This window comes from Hemiscyllium ocellatum, chromosome 38, assembly GCF_020745735.1.
Source record: "Hemiscyllium ocellatum isolate sHemOce1 chromosome 38, sHemOce1.pat.X.cur, whole genome shotgun sequence".
NCBI classification, from domain to species: Eukaryota; Metazoa; Chordata; class Chondrichthyes; order Orectolobiformes; family Hemiscylliidae; genus Hemiscyllium; species Hemiscyllium ocellatum.
In genome coordinates, this window is record NC_083438.1 from 12,982,571 (window position 1) to 12,998,088 (window position 15,518).

The following is a 15,518-nucleotide window of genomic DNA, read 5'->3' on the forward strand; positions in this document are numbered from 1 at the left end:
TCTACAAATTCTCCAACTCTAATTACTGACAGTTCTTATTAACTTTTGATAGTCTGACAATAACCACCGAATATCCTGCATTAATGGCTGCTACTCCTACATTAATCATATTGCTCTAGTCACTGATCCTTCTGCATTAGTTACCAATACATCTGTCCAATACTAGCTACTAATACTCTTAACTAATTACTGATTCACCAACTTGAACTATTGATTCTCCTTCAGTGGCTACTAATACTCCTACATTAACTATTAATACATCTACACTTGCGTCAGAGACTATCACACACTAGCTGCTAATAATCTTGCACTAACTACTGATAGTCCTACACTGACTACTGATTCTCCAAAATTGACGACTGACTCTCCCACACTAACTACTGAGTCTCCAACACTAACTACTGAGTCTCCAACACTAACTACTGAGTCTCCAACACTAACTACAAGCGCTCCTACACTAATGACCAATACTGCTACATTAACTCATGATCTCGATTTGAACTGTGCTTGTAATAGCTTTATACTCTGGAAACTTGAAATACAAACAGAAAGTGTTGGAGAAACATAGCAACACTGCAGCAGCATGGGAGAGAGAAACAGAGTTAATGTTTGAAGTCCAGTTTGACCCTTCCGCAGAGATGAGGTGAGGTACTGGAGGAGGTTACAAAGATAGGGAGGGTGAAGGGGCTGGAGGGGGTTACAGAGATAGGGAGGGGTTTTAGGGGCTGGAGGAGTTTACAGAAAGAGGAAGGGGTGTAGATGCTGGAGGAGGTTACAGAGAATAGGAGGGTGTAGATGCTGGAGGAGGTTACAGAGATAGGGAGGGGGTGCAGGGGCTGGAGATGGTTATAGAGATAGGGAGGGGTGTTGGGGCTGGAGGAGGTTACAGACATAGGGAGGGGGTGTAGAGGCTGAAGGAGGTTGCAGAGATAGGGAGAGGATTAGGGGCTGGAGGAGGTTATAGACACAGGGAAGGGTGTAAGGGCTGGAGGAGGTAACAGAGTTGGGAGGGGTGTAGGGGTTGAAGGAGGGTGCAGATGTTTGGAGGGATGTAGGGACTGGAGGACTGTACAGAGATTGGGGGGGGGGGGGTGTTGTAGGGGCCAGAGGAAGAAACAGATGCTGGGAGAGGTGGAGGGACTGGAGGACCATACAGAGATCGGGAGGGGTGTATAGGGACTGGCTGGCCATTTTATCTGAGATGAGGTGGAATGATTTCATTTGGGGGGTAATGATTTCATCCAGAGGGAATGAAACTGTGGGACTTTCTACCTCAGAAGGTTGTCAAAACTCAATAATTTGTCCGTTTGTTTCTGAAGACGAATGGCTCTAGGGTTCATGGAGATGGTCGGGGGGGAATAGGTTTGAGATGAATGTTTCACTGTGACCTATTTTAATGATGGAACTGGCTGAATAGGCCGAATGGCCTATCCGTAATCCTATGCTGCAACTAGTTACATCCTTATGTTAAACGGGATCACGCTTTTGTCAAACCATGTTGACTTTACCTAATTTGTTGGATAAACTCCAGCACAGAGTTTGAAAAGAAGTAGGTACAAGGACAGTAGATGTGCTGGCTAGGATTTCTCTGATTTGGGCATGATCTCTAAGATTGGAAGTTGGCAAATGTTCAATGTTTGGTCTCGGAAGGCAGGAGAGAGGGAAACCTGAGGATAACTGACCTGTTAACCTGATATATCAATAATTGGTAAATTGCTGGAATTTAATACTTAAGATGTTTTAACAGTGCATTCCGAAGAGCTTTTTTATGACTAGTGTAAACCTCTATGGGTTTACTAAAGAGAAATCATAAAACCATAAGACATAGGAGCAGGGATTAGACCATCGAGTCTGTTCCACCACTCAATCATGGCTGATAGGTTTCTCAACCTCATTCTCCCACTTTCTCCCTGTAACCCTTGATCCCCTTGATACTCAAGCACCTCTCTACCTCAGTCTTTAATACACTCAATGACCTGGCCTCCACAGCCTTCTGTGGCAATGAACTCCACAGATTCACCACTCTCTGGCTGAAGAAGTTTTTCCTTATCTCCATTCCAAAACGTCTTCCCGTTACTCTAAGGCTATGCCCTCGGGCCATAGTCTCTCCTACAGATGAAAACAGCTCCCCAGTATCTACTCTGTCCAAGCCATTCAATATAATGTATGTTCCATCCTTCTAAACTCCATTGAGTATAGATCCAGAGTCCTCATATATTCCTCATATGTTAAGCTTTTCATTCCTGAGACCATTCTTGTGAACCTCCTCTGGACCTGTTCCGGGCCAGTACATCCTTCCTGAGATATCAGGCCCAAAACTGCACACAATACTCCAAATGTGTCTGACCAGAGCATTTTACAGCCTCAGATATATTCAAACCCTCTCAAACTAAATGCCATCATTGTACTTGCCTTCCTAACTACTGACTCAACCTGCAAGTTTACCCTGAGAGAATCCTGGACACTTTGTGCTTCAGATTTCTGAATTTTCTTCCCATTTAGAAAATGGTCTTTGCCTCTATTCTTCCTCCCAAGGTCTACGACCTCACATTTTCCCACATTGTACACCATCTGCCACTTCTTTGCCAAACCTGTCCAAATCCTCTGCAGCCTCCCCGCCCCCTCAATGCCACCTACCCCTCTGTTATTAAACTCATTTACATTTATTGAGTTATGTGGGTGAAGAGATGTTGTAACCAATGGACAATGCTTTGTCCCTGGTAGGTGATTTGAGTCTTCAACATTGAACGTGTTTTTGTTCCGGTCTCTTTCCATGGTCTCTGATAGGACCCGAAGAGAAACAGGATTGGACAATGGCGAGACGTGGAGCCCCAGCAGGGGATTGTGGATTTGACCTTTGACCTGATGCGTGAACCACTCCTGGGGACATATGAGATCGAAGGAATGCAGAACCAGAGGAGACAATTCCATCATAATTTCAGTGTGGAGGAATACGGTACAGCATAGATCGAATGTTGGTCTCCAACAACACAGCCTCTACTTCCTTTTCTATTCATCAATAGTGTGCTGCTGAGGGAAAGAAATTGAATCAGATTTGACTCTGAGCTCCCTGAGGAAAGGGCAAAAACAGAGTCAAAGGTGTGACATTTCAGGCCAACCTATCGACTATAAGATGAAAGGCTATTTAGCGCATCATGCCTGTTCTGCCGTGATTTGGAGATGCCGGGGTTGGACTGGGGTGTACAAAGTTAAAAATCACACAACACCAGGTTATAGTCCAACAGGTTTATTTGGAAGCACCAGCTTTTGCAGCACTGCTCCTTCATCAGGTGGTTGTGGAGGATAAGATCATAAGACACAGAATTTATAGCAAAAGTTTACAGTGTGATGGAACTGAAATTATACAATGCAAAAGTCCTGGATTGTTTGTTAAGTCTCTCATCTTTTAGAATGGATGTGTTGGTTTCAGTTCTTTCGTAAGTAAACCCCAGAACTTTCTTAAAGTTACATTCTCAAGTGAACTTTAACAATAGGTGCCATGTTGGCGCAGATAATGCATGGAAGGTGTGAGAAGTCCTGTGTGAGGCTGTCTGTGCCCTAATGTTCAGACTGATTCTAATCCAAAAACAGATTTACAGAATCTTATATGGATTCATGCAGTTTTTGAGCATGTGTATCTGAGTGGTGACAGGGTTGTATGGTGTTGTCCTGAAAGCTGGGCAGTTTTCTGTGAACAATAATCTGTTTGAGGTTTGGTGGTTGTTTGAAGACGCTGTAAGAGGTGTCACAGTGTCGACATACCACCATTACACATGGCGACACCTCCCACCATGTACGTGGAAGGCATGCATGTGACTTGGCCAACGTTGTCTATCTCATATGCTAGGCAAGGATGCCCTGAGGCATGGTACATTGGCGAGACTAAGCAGAGGCCATAGCAACAGATGAATGGATACTGCACAACAATCAGGCAAAAAGATTCTAGATTAGAGTGGTGCTGCAAAAGCACAGCAGGTCAGGCAGCATCCAAGGAGCAGGAAAATCGACGTTTAGGGCAAAAGCCCTTCATCAGGAATAGAGGCAGGAAGCCTCCAGGGTGGAGAGATGAATGGGGGGTGGTGGGAGGGGGGGGGGGGGGTGTTCTGGGGAGAAGGTAGCAAAGAATACAACAGGTGAATGAGGGTGGGGATGGAGGTGATAGGTCAGAGGGGAGGGTGGGGGAAGGTAGCAAGGAGTACAATAGGTGAATGGGGGTGGGGATGGAGGTGATAGGTCAGAGGGGAGGGTGAAACAGCTAGGTGGGAAGGGAGATTTGCAGGTAGGACAGATCACGAGGACAGTGCTGAGCTGGAAGGTAGGAACTTGGGTAAGGTGAGGGAGGGGAAATGAGGAAACTGGTGATGTCCACATTGATGCCCTGGGGTTGAAGTGTTCCGAGGTGGAAGATGAGGCATTCTTCCTCCAGGCGTCGGGTAGTGAGGGAATGGCAGTGGAGGAGGTCTAGGACTTGCATGTCCTTGGCAGAGTGGGAGGGGGAGTTGAAATGTTGGGCCACGGGGGTGGTGGGATTGATTGGTGCACCAATCAAAAGAGGAGTGTTCCCTCCCGTCAGAGACCCATCAGTGGTCCGGGACATTCACCCTTGGGCCCTTGCTCAGTTCAGTACCCATGGGTATAGCCTCCACCGGGACCTTGGGTTCATGTCACACAGCAGGTGACCGCACTGCATTACACACTCTTTCTCTTACACACACACACACACTCCTAGAGACCCATATACTCATGCAGACCTCTCTCATACACTCACACATACACTCCCATACTCACACGTGCATCCTCTCACAGACGTATAGCCCTTTACACTCACACTCACACACGTATACACACACGTTCTCTCTCTCTCTCTCTCTCTCACAGACACTCTTTCCCCCCTCCCCAACCCCTGCGCACACCCATGTACACACAATGACATGTAAGTTTGTGGGTTGAATTAGTACTTGCAGAATTACATTTTATTTTGCTTAAAAACTACATGAATCCATATAAGATTCTGTAAATCCATTTTCTTGGATTAGAATCAGTCTGAACATTGGGGCACAGACAGCCTCACACAGGACACCTCATACCTTTAATGCATTATCTGGGCCAACATGGCATCTGTTGTTGAAGTTCACTTGAGAATGTAACTTTAAGAAATTTCTGTGATTTACATATGACAGAACTGAAACCAACATGTCCATTCTAAAAGATGAATTGAATTGAAGAGACATAACAAACAATCCAGGTCTTTTTCAATGTATAATTTCAGTTATATCACAGTGTAAACGTTTGCTGTGAATTCTCCGTCTTACGATCTGATACTCCACAACCACCCCATGAAGAAGCAGCGCTCCGAAAGCTAGTGCTTCCAGATAAACCTGTTAGACTATAACCTGGTGTTGTGTGATTTTTAACTTTGTTCTGTCATTCAATGAGATAAAAGCTGATCTGATCATCCTCAACTCCACAATCTTGCCCTATCCTAATTCCTTTGATTCCCTTATTGACTTAAAAATCTGTCTAATTTAACCTTCAATACATATAATGACCCAGCCTCTCCAACCCTCAGCAGTGAAGAATTCTATAGATTTACAATCCTCAGAGAAAATAATCTTCTTGTCCCTGTTTTCAAATGGTGACCCCCTTGCTCTAAGACAATGCCCTCCCACAAGGGGAAATAACTTCTCTGCATCCACCTTGTCAAGTCCCTGAAGAATCTTAGCAAGTCTGGGTTCTCCCTACAGATGCTGCCAGACCTGCTGAGTTTCTCCAGCAATTTCTGATATTCATTGAAATTTCCAGCATCTCCAAATCTTCAGTTTTGTTATCCCCCAAAAACTTGTATATTTTAATAAGGTTGTCTTTCATTCTTCTATATTCCAATAAGTATAGGCCCATATATTCAACCTCTCCTCATAAGATAGTCTTCCATATCTGGGATCAGCCTTCTCTGGACTGCCTCCTACTACTCTGGTGTATCTTCCCTTAAGGAAACCATTCTCAATATCCTAGCTATGGTCTGAAAAGTTCTTTCTGAGGTTCTGGAAGGCTCTGAGACTCCATTCTCTCTGAAATAAAGTTCACATTCCATTTGCCTTCCCAATTACCCACTAAACTCTGTTTTTATTGGTAAAGAGATATAAGACAGAGAAAAAGCAGAGAGCTTAGGAAGCCCAGAGACTGACAAAGTAAACAGAAACAAGGAGAGTTATGGCAGTTGGAGAAGGTTAGAAAGATAAGGAATGGTATAGGGACCGAAGGAAGCTACAGAGATCAGGAAGGGTGTAGGGAACTGGAGAATGGAAGTCAGATAAGGAGGTGTGTAGGGGCTGGAGGAAGTCCCAGTGATAGAGTGAGTGTAGGAGCTGGAGGAGGTGTTTGAGATAGTGAGGGGTCTAGGGGTTGGTGGAGGTTCAGAGATAGGGAGATGTTCAGGCTGAGGAAACAGGTAGCTGTTGTTAGGACTGGAAGTCATAAAGAAGATACGGGAGGGAGGGTTTGGGTGAAAAAGGAGTTGAGACAATAGATTAAATGTTTGAAGTCTATTGTAGTTGGACTAGGAGCCAATCTCAGAGTTCTCTGCCAGAAATAGGAATGAATAAATTTTCAACTGTGGTGACTGAGCAAGTCTGAATTTCTAACCTTTCCATTCATTCAGTTTTACCCACGGCTGAGTTGAAGGTGAAAATGCCAATAAAAATCACAATTTTTGACCCAACAATCCACATTGAAGTGTGCGGAAGGTAAAATCTCTCTCTTCAACTCTCTACCTTAACCGGTCTTGATCCCGTTCTGGGAATATTCGATGGGGACAGGTTAGAGGGGCTTTACTGTGCATCTGTTTCCGTGCTGTACCTGTCCTGGGAGTGTTTGATTGGGATGGTGTAGTGAGAGCTTTACTGTGCATCTATTTCCATACTGTAACCTGTCCTGGGAGTATTCGATGGGGAGAGGGTAGAGGGGGCTTTACTGTGCATTTATTTCCATGCTGTATCTGTCCTGGGAGTGTTCGATGAGGACAAGGGAGAGGGGGCTTTACTGTGCTCTATTTCCGTGCTATACCTATCCTGGGAGTGTTCGATTGGGACAGGGTAGAGGGGGCTTTACTGTGCATCTATTTTCGTGCTGTACCTGTCCTGGGAGTGTTCGAAGGGGACAGGGTAGAGGGCACTTTGTCTCCATCTAATCCCATGTTGACCATAGAATCAACACAGTGTGGAAACATTTGACCTAACAGGTCCACACCGACCCTCAGAGAGTAACTCACCCAGACCCCGACATTTCCCCTGACTAATGCACCCCACCTACCCATGGCTATTTACCCTAACCTGCACATATTTGGACTGTGGGAGGAAACTCACGCAGACACATGTGAAAACCCCACCCAGACGCTCACCCGAGGTTGGAATTGAACCAGGGTCCCTGGTGCCCTGAGCCACTGTGCTGCCCCTATTGTCCCTGACCTGGGGATTAGATTAGACTTACAGTGTGGAAACAGGCCCTTCGGCCCAACAAGTCCACACCGACCCGCCGAAGCGCAACCCACCCATACCCCTACATTTACCCCTTACCTAACACTACGGGCAATTTAGCTTGGCCAATTCACCTGACCCGCACATCTTTGGACTGTGGGAGGAAACCGGAGCACCCGGAGGAAACCCACGCAGACACGGGGAGAACGTGCAAACTCCACACAGTCAGTCGCCTGAGTCGGGAATTGAACCCGGGTCTACAGGCGCTGTGAGGCAGCAGTGCTAACCACTGTGCCACCGTGCCACCCACCTGGGGACAATGTTCAAGGACATTTACTTTCAGTTTAAAAATGCACAGAGAACTTTATTCTGTATCTCACGTTGTTCTGTAGCTGGCTTGGGAATGTTTGACAGGAATGGTGTCGTGGGAGATTTACTGTGTGTGTAAGATTTGGACTCCATATTTTGCAGATACACATACGGGAAACCTGTGAGGGGCCAGGTGAATGGAACTGTTTGTTTGGGTCATATGACTCATGATCCTGACCCTATTCTTTGTCAGATCATTGTAGGTGAGGTAGGTCCTGCTTACATTGAAGCCTCTTCCATATGAAATAAACTTAGATCAATCACCACTGCACCATCGGAGGGTCATTACTGAGGGAGTGCTGCAATTTCGGAGGGTCAGTGCTGAGGGAGCGCTGCACGGTCAGATGTTCAGTACTGAGAGAGTGCTGCACTATTGGAGAGTCAGTACTGGGGGAGTCATAGAGTCATAGAGATGTACAGCATGGAAACAGACACTTCGGTCCAACCCGTCCATGCCGACCAGATGTCCCAACCCAATCTAGTCCCACCTGTCAGCGCCCGGCCCATATCCCTCCAAACCCTTCCTATTCATATACCCATCCAAATGCTTCTTAAATGTTGCAACTGTACCAGCCTCCACCACATCCTCTGGCAGCTCATTCCATACACGTACGCGTGAAAAAGTTGCCCCTTAGGTCTCTTTTATATCTTTTACATCTTTCCCCTCTCACCCTAAACCTATGCCCTCTAGCTCTGGACTCTCCGACACAGAGAAAAGACTTTGTCTATTTATCCTATCCATGCCCCTCATAATTTTGTAAACCTCTATAAGGTCACCCCTCAGCCTCCACCGCTCCAGGAAAAACAACCCCAGCCTGTTCAGCCTCTCCCTGTAGCTCAGATCCTCCAACCCTGGCAACATCCTTGCAAACCTTTTCTGAACCCTTTCAAGTTTCACAACATCTTTTCGATAGGAAGGAGACCAGAATTTAACGCAATATTCCAACAGTGGCCTAACCAATGTCCTGTACAGCCACAACATGACCTCGCAACTCCTGTACTCAATATTCTGACCAATAAAGAAAAGCATACCAAACGTCTTCTTCATTATCCTATCTACCTGTGACTCCACTTTCAAGGAGCTATGAACCTGCACTCCAAGGTCTCTTTGTTCAGCAGCATTCCCTCAGACCTTACCATTAAGTATATAAGTCCTGCTAAGATTTGCTTTCCCAAAATGCAGCACCTCGCATTTATTTGAATTAAAATCCATCTAACACTTCTCAGTCCATTGGTCCATCTGACCCAGATCCTGTTGTAATCTGAGGTAACCCTCTTCGCTGTCCACTATACCTCCAATTTTGGTGTCATCTGCAAACTTACTAACTGTACCTCTTATGCTCGCATCCAAATCATTTATGAAAGTAGTGCTGCACTGTCAAAGGGTCAGTGCTGAGGGAGTGCCACACTATTGGAGAGTCAGTACTGAGGGAGTGCCACACTGTCGGATGGTCAGTATTGAGGGAGTGCCACACTATCAGAGGATTAATACTGAGAGAAGGGTCAGTACTGAGGGAGTGTCGCACTGTCAGAGGATCAGTACTGTGGGAATGCTGCACTATTGGGTGGTTAGTAGAGAGGGAGTGCTTCACTGTCAGTGGGACAGTACTGAGGGAGTGCCGCACTGTCAGTGGGACAGTACTGAGGGAGTGCCGCACTGTCAGAGGGTCAGTACTGAGGGAGTGCTGCACTGTCAGAGGGTCAGTACTGAGGGAGTGCTGCACTGTCAGAGGGTCAGTACTGAGGGAGTGCTGCACTGTCAGAGAGTCAGTACTGAGGGAGTGCCGCACTGTCAGAGAGTCAGTACTGAGGGAGTGCTGCACTGTCAGAGAGTCAGTACTGAGGGAGTGCCGCACTGTCAGAGAGTCAGTACTGAGGGAGTGCCGCACTGTCAGAGAGTCAGTACTGAGGGAGTGCTGCACTGTCAGAGAGTCAGTACTGAGGGAGTGCTGCACTGTCAGAGAGTCAGTACTGAGGGAGTGCTGCACTGTCAGAGAGTCAGTACTGAGGGAGTGCTGCACTGTCAGAGAGTCAGTACTGAGGGAGTGCTGCACTGTTTCTTTCCTCTTTTTGGTTGTTCTCTGATTACCCGCCATGAAATGATTTTTTTCAGATGGATTTGAACGGCTGTCTGTCTACAGATGTCTCCACTGATGTGTTTCCCTTCAGAGAAAGACCAAACCAAAGACTCATTGATGCACAGTTTGTCCTGACAGAGGAGGGGACAGGTAAGTCTAGCGACAGATGCAACTACATGCTCACTCTCTCTCTCTCACGTTTAAACATTCTGTCCCGTGTTGTCAACTTGGCAGTTTTCCATTCCCCACTCTGTCCGTGTCACTCTTGAACTCTGTCTTTGTTAATCTCCCACTAAGTTTCTCCCACACTGTCTCTGTCGCATTCAATCTCTCCCTGTCCCACTCTTCCTCTTCCACCTTATCAAGATTAGAATCATGCTGGAAAAGCCCAGCAGGTCAGGCAGCATCCGAGGAGCAGGAAAATCGACATTTCGGGCAAAATACCCCTCATCCCTGATGAAGTGCTTTTGCCTGAAGCGTCGATTTTCCTGCTCCTCAGATGCTGCCTGATCTGCTGAGCTTTTCCAGTCCCACTCTGATCTTGACTTTAATCTCCAGCATCTACAATACCCACTTCTGCCTCTCCCACTTTGTCCCTGTCCTAGTCTCTCACCTTCACTTTGTCGCTACCAATCTCACCCTCCCATCACTGTGCATTTTCCTCACCCTATCAACTTCCCACTCTCTGTGTCCTTCACTGTGCCTCTCCCCCTTCATTCTGTCTCTCGTCGTTCTGCCTCTCTCCCTCACTCTATTCTTCCCTCATATTGTCTCTCCTGCATACTGTCACTCTGCAGGACGTAGAGTTACAGAAGCCTCAGCCTCTGTCCTTGTTGAGCAAGTTCAAGAGATTTACTCCCTGTGTGGATGGGAATGAGGACTACAGGGAGAATGAGCCATCTGACTGCAGTGCTGGTAGCCATTCAAGTAGGGGGAGAGAAGAGAAAGGATTTTGTAATTGGGGATAGTATAGTCAGAGACGGAGACACAGGATGGAGAGTCCTGAAGATTGTGTTGCCTGTGTGATGCTCGGACGCAGAACATCTCATCTAGGCTGCGGAGAACCTTGGAGTGGGAGGAGAAAGAACCAGTGGTCATGGTCCACAGAGATACCAATGAGATAGATAAAACGAGGGCAGAGGTTCTCCTAAGGGAGTATGAACAACAAGAAACTAAACTAAAAATCAGAACCAACAAGGTAATAATCTCTGGATTACTACATGAGCAGATTGGCACAGGTCAATAATATTAAACAGGGAAATGTGGATCAAAGATAGGTGTGGGAGAAATGGGCTTGAACTAATGGGACATTGGCACCTGTACTCAGGAAGAAGGGTCCTGTTCCAATGGGAAGTTCTTCATCTGAATCAGTGTCCTAGTGACTCACATAACTTGGACTGGAGAAAGGGCTTTAAACTAAAAGGGGGTGGGGAATAAGGTTCAATTTTAGGGCAATTTAGAAAACCTGAATTTGGAACGGGTTAGCGATCAAACTTCAGGTACACTGGACAAACGAATGCCAAGATGGATGGTTAATACAGGACCGAAGGTGTTATATCTGCATGCATGCAGTATAAGGGATAATGTCAATGAGCTTGTGGCACAGATCGAAATCGGCAGGTATGACGTGGTGGGCATCATGGAGACATGGCTGCAAGGGGATCAGGACGAGCTGAATATTCAAGGACATACCTCCTATCGAAAAGATAGGCAGGTGGGTGCAGGAAAGGGGGTTGCCTTATTATTAGGAAATGAAATTAAATCAACATTATGAAGCTAAGTAGGGTCAGATGATGTAGAAACTGTGTGCATAGAATTGAGGAACCGCAAAGTTCAAAAAAACCACAGTTGGAGTTAGGTCAAGGTCTCCAAACAGTAGTCAGGAGCTTGGGCTCAAGATTCACTAGGAGATAGAAAAGTTGTGTAGAAGAGGCACAGTTACAGTGATCATGGGGGATTTCAAAATGCAGGTGGACCTGGGAAAATCAGGTTCATAGTGAATTGAAGAAAAGGAATTTCTGGAATGTCTGAGAGATGGCTTTTTGGAGCAGTTTGTGATGAGGCCCATTACGGTACAAGCAATATTGGATTTAGGGTTGTGCAAAGAGTCAGATTTGATAAGGGAGTCTAAGGAAACAGTGATCATAACATGTTTAAATTTACTCTGCAATTTGAGAGGGAGAGGAAAGAATCAGCGATAACAATAGTTACAGCTGAATAAAGGCATGAGGGAGGAGCTGGGTAGAATTGACTGGGAGGGGAGCTGAGCAGGAAAGACAGTGGAACAGCAATGGCAGAAGTTTCTGAGAGTAATTCAGGAGACACAGCAGAGATTCATCCCAAGGAAAAATAATCATGGGACAGGGAGGATGAGGCAACCATGGCTGGAAACCAGGGATAACATAAAAGTGAAAGAGAAAACATATAATGTTTCCAAAGGCAGTGGAAACCAGAGGAATAGAAAACTTACAAAGACTGACACAGAGCAATTAAAAAAAAAGAAATAAGAAGGGAGAAAACTAAATATGAGGGTAAACTGGTCAGTAATATAAAGTTTCTTTTGAGATATAAGGGGCAAAAAAGAATCAAACGTGGACATCAGGCCACTGGAAAATGATGATGCTGGAGAGTTAGTAATAGGGAACAAGGAAATGACTGAGGAACTGAATAATTATTTCGTGTCAGTCTTCACAATGGAAGACATGAGTAATATCCCAAAACTTCAAGAGAATGAGTGAACGGAGCTGACTATGGTGACCATCAACAGGGAGAAGGTGCTAGAAAAACTAAATGGCTCAAAGGTGGATAAATCATCTGGACCAGATGGACTATATCCCAGAGTTTGAAAGGAGATAGCTGAAGAGATAGTGGAGGTATTAGTGGTGATTCTTCAGGACTCAGGAGAATCAGGGAGGGTCCCAACTGACTGGAAAATTGTTAGTGTGACAGCCCTGTTTAAAAAGTGGGTAAGGGAAAATACTGAAAATTACAGACTGGTTAGCCTAATATCAGTTGTAGGTAAGATCCTGGAATCCATTGTGAGGGATGAGAGTTCAGAGTACTTGGAAGTGTATGGTAAAATAGGGCAAAGTGAGCATAGTTTCATCAAGGGGAGATCATACCTGACAAATCTATTAGAATTCTTTGAGGAAATAATAAGCAGGTTCGACCAAGGAGAGCCAATGGATGTTATGTCCCTGGACTTCAAGAAGGCCCAAGGTGCTGCACTGGAGTCTGCTGAGTAAGGTAAGGGCCCATGGTGTTCGAGGGATGGTGCTAGCATGGATAGAAGCTTGGCTATCTGGCAGAAAGGAGAGAGTGAGGATAAAAGGGTCCTTCTCAGGATGGCAGCTGGTGACTAGTGGTGTTCTGTAAGGCTCAGTGTTGGGACCACAACTTTTTACTTTATACATGAACAATCTAGATGATGGAACTCAGGGCATCTGGCTAATTTTGCAGACAATGCAATGATATGTAGAGGGACAGGTAACATTGAGGAGGTGGGGAGGCTGCAGAAAGATTTAGAAAGGTTAGGAGAGTGGGCAAGAAATGGCAAATGGAGTACAATATTGGAAGTTGTGACATCATACATTTTGGTAGGAAGAACAGAGGCGTGGATTATTTTCTAAATGGAGTGACTTGGGAGTTCTAGTCCAGAATTCTCTCAAGGTAAACTTGCAGGTTAAGTCAGTAGTTAGGAAGACAAATACAATGATAGCATTTATTTAGAGAGGACTTGAATATAAAAGCAATGATGTACTTCTGAGGCCCTATAATGCTCTGGTCAGACCACATTTGGAGTATTGTGTGCAGTTTTGGGCTCCATATCTCATGGAGGATGTACTGGCCCAGCGTTCAGAGGAGGTTCATGAAAATGGTCCCAGGAATGAAAAGCTGAGCATATAAGGAACATTTGAGGATGCTAGGTGTTACTCGATCGAGTTTAGAAGGATGGGGGGGGGGATCTAATTGGTACTTGCAAATCTATAGAATTCATTGCCATAGATGGTTGTGGAATCCAGATCATTTAGTATACTTAAGACTGAATTAGATAGGTTCTTGATTATCAAGGAGAAAGAGGGAGAATGGGGTTGAGAAACTTATCAGCCATAATTGAGTGGTAGAGCAGACTTGATGGGCTGAATGGCCTAATTTCTGCTCTATGTCTATGGTCAAGGGCTGTCACTCTCACCTTACCTCTGGAATTCAGCTCTTTTAACCATGTTTGAACCAAGACTGTACTGAGATCAGGAGCTAAGTGGCCCTGGCAGATGTCACTGAACATGCCATTGCTGAGCAGGTGCCGCTTTATAACACAGTAGATGACCCCTTCCATCACTTTACTGATGATCGACAAGAGATTGATGGGGCAGGAATTGCTTGGGTTGGATTTGTCCTGCTTTTTACGTACAGGACGTACTTGGGCAATTTCCCACGTACTCAGACAGATGCCTGTATTCTAACTGCACTAGAAGAGCTTCACTAGGGGAGTGGCAAGTTCTGAAGCAGAACAGGTGGCACGGTGGCACAGTGGGTTAGCACTGCTGCCTCACAGCACCAGAGACCCAGGTACAATTCCCGCCTCAGGCGACTGTGTGGAGTTTACTCATTCTCCCTGTGTCTGTGTGGGTTTCTTCCAGGTGCTCTGGTTTCCTCCCACAGTCCAAAAATGTGCAGGTAAGGTGAATTGGTCATGCTTAAATACCTGTAGTGTTAGGTGAAGGGGTAAATGTAGGGGAATGGGTCTGGGTGGATTGCGCTTCGTGGGCTGGTGTGGACTTACATAGAACATAGAACATAGAAGGATACAGCGCAGTACAGGCCCTTCGGCCCTCGATGTTGCGCCGACCGAGTCCTACCTAACCTATACTAGCCCAATAACTTCCAAATGCCTATCCAATGCCCGCTTAAATGAACATAAAGAAGGAGAGTTCACCACTGATACGGGCAGGGCATTCCATGAACTCACAACCCGCTGTGTGAAGAATCTACCCCTAACATCTGTCCTATGCCTACCACCCCTTAATTTAAAGCTATGTCCCCTAGTAACACCTGACTCCATTAGCGGTAAAAGGTTCTTAGTATCTACCCTATCTAAACCCCTAATCATCTTATACACTTCTATCAGATCTCCCCTAAACCTTCTCTTCTCCAATGAGAACAGCCCCAAGTGCCTCAGCCTTTCCTCATACGATCTTCCTACCATTCCAGGCAACATCCTGGTAAACCTCCTCTGCACTCGTTCTAAAGCTTCCACATCCTTCCTATAGTATGGCGACCAAAACTGCACACAATACTCCAGATGAGGCCTCACCAGAGTCTTATACTTGTCGGACTTGTTGGGCCGAAGGGCCTGCTTCCACATTGTAAGTAACCTAATCTAAAAAAAATACATTGCTGGAATTTTGTCAGGGCCTGCGTCCTTTGTAGTCAGCCAATGCCTCCAACAGTTTTTTTGATTTCACATGGAATGAATTGAATTAGCTGAAGACTGGTATCTGGGATGCTGGGGAAAGGGATGAATCATCCAATTGGAAATTCTGGCTGAAGATTGCTGCAAATGTTTTGGTCTTTTTTTTTGCATTGATGTGCTGGGCTC

The 15,518-nt window shown here is 45.7% G+C and overlaps 1 protein-coding gene across 1 annotated transcript in view; it reads left to right on the top strand.

Annotated features, from left to right (window-relative positions):
• LOC132833894 (alpha-2-macroglobulin-like) overlaps positions 1 to 15,518 on the top strand; it is a 159,556-nt gene that overhangs the window by 46,400 nt on the left and 97,638 nt on the right. Inside the window, exons 5-8 of the mRNA XM_060852554.1 lie at positions 2,788 to 2,956; positions 6,659 to 6,743; positions 7,944 to 8,049; positions 9,955 to 10,069. Of these exons, the coding sequence (XP_060708537.1) occupies positions 2,788 to 2,956; positions 6,659 to 6,743; positions 7,944 to 8,049; positions 9,955 to 10,069 (475 nt within the window). The remainder of the gene's footprint in view (positions 1 to 2,787; positions 2,957 to 6,658; positions 6,744 to 7,943; positions 8,050 to 9,954; positions 10,070 to 15,518) is intronic.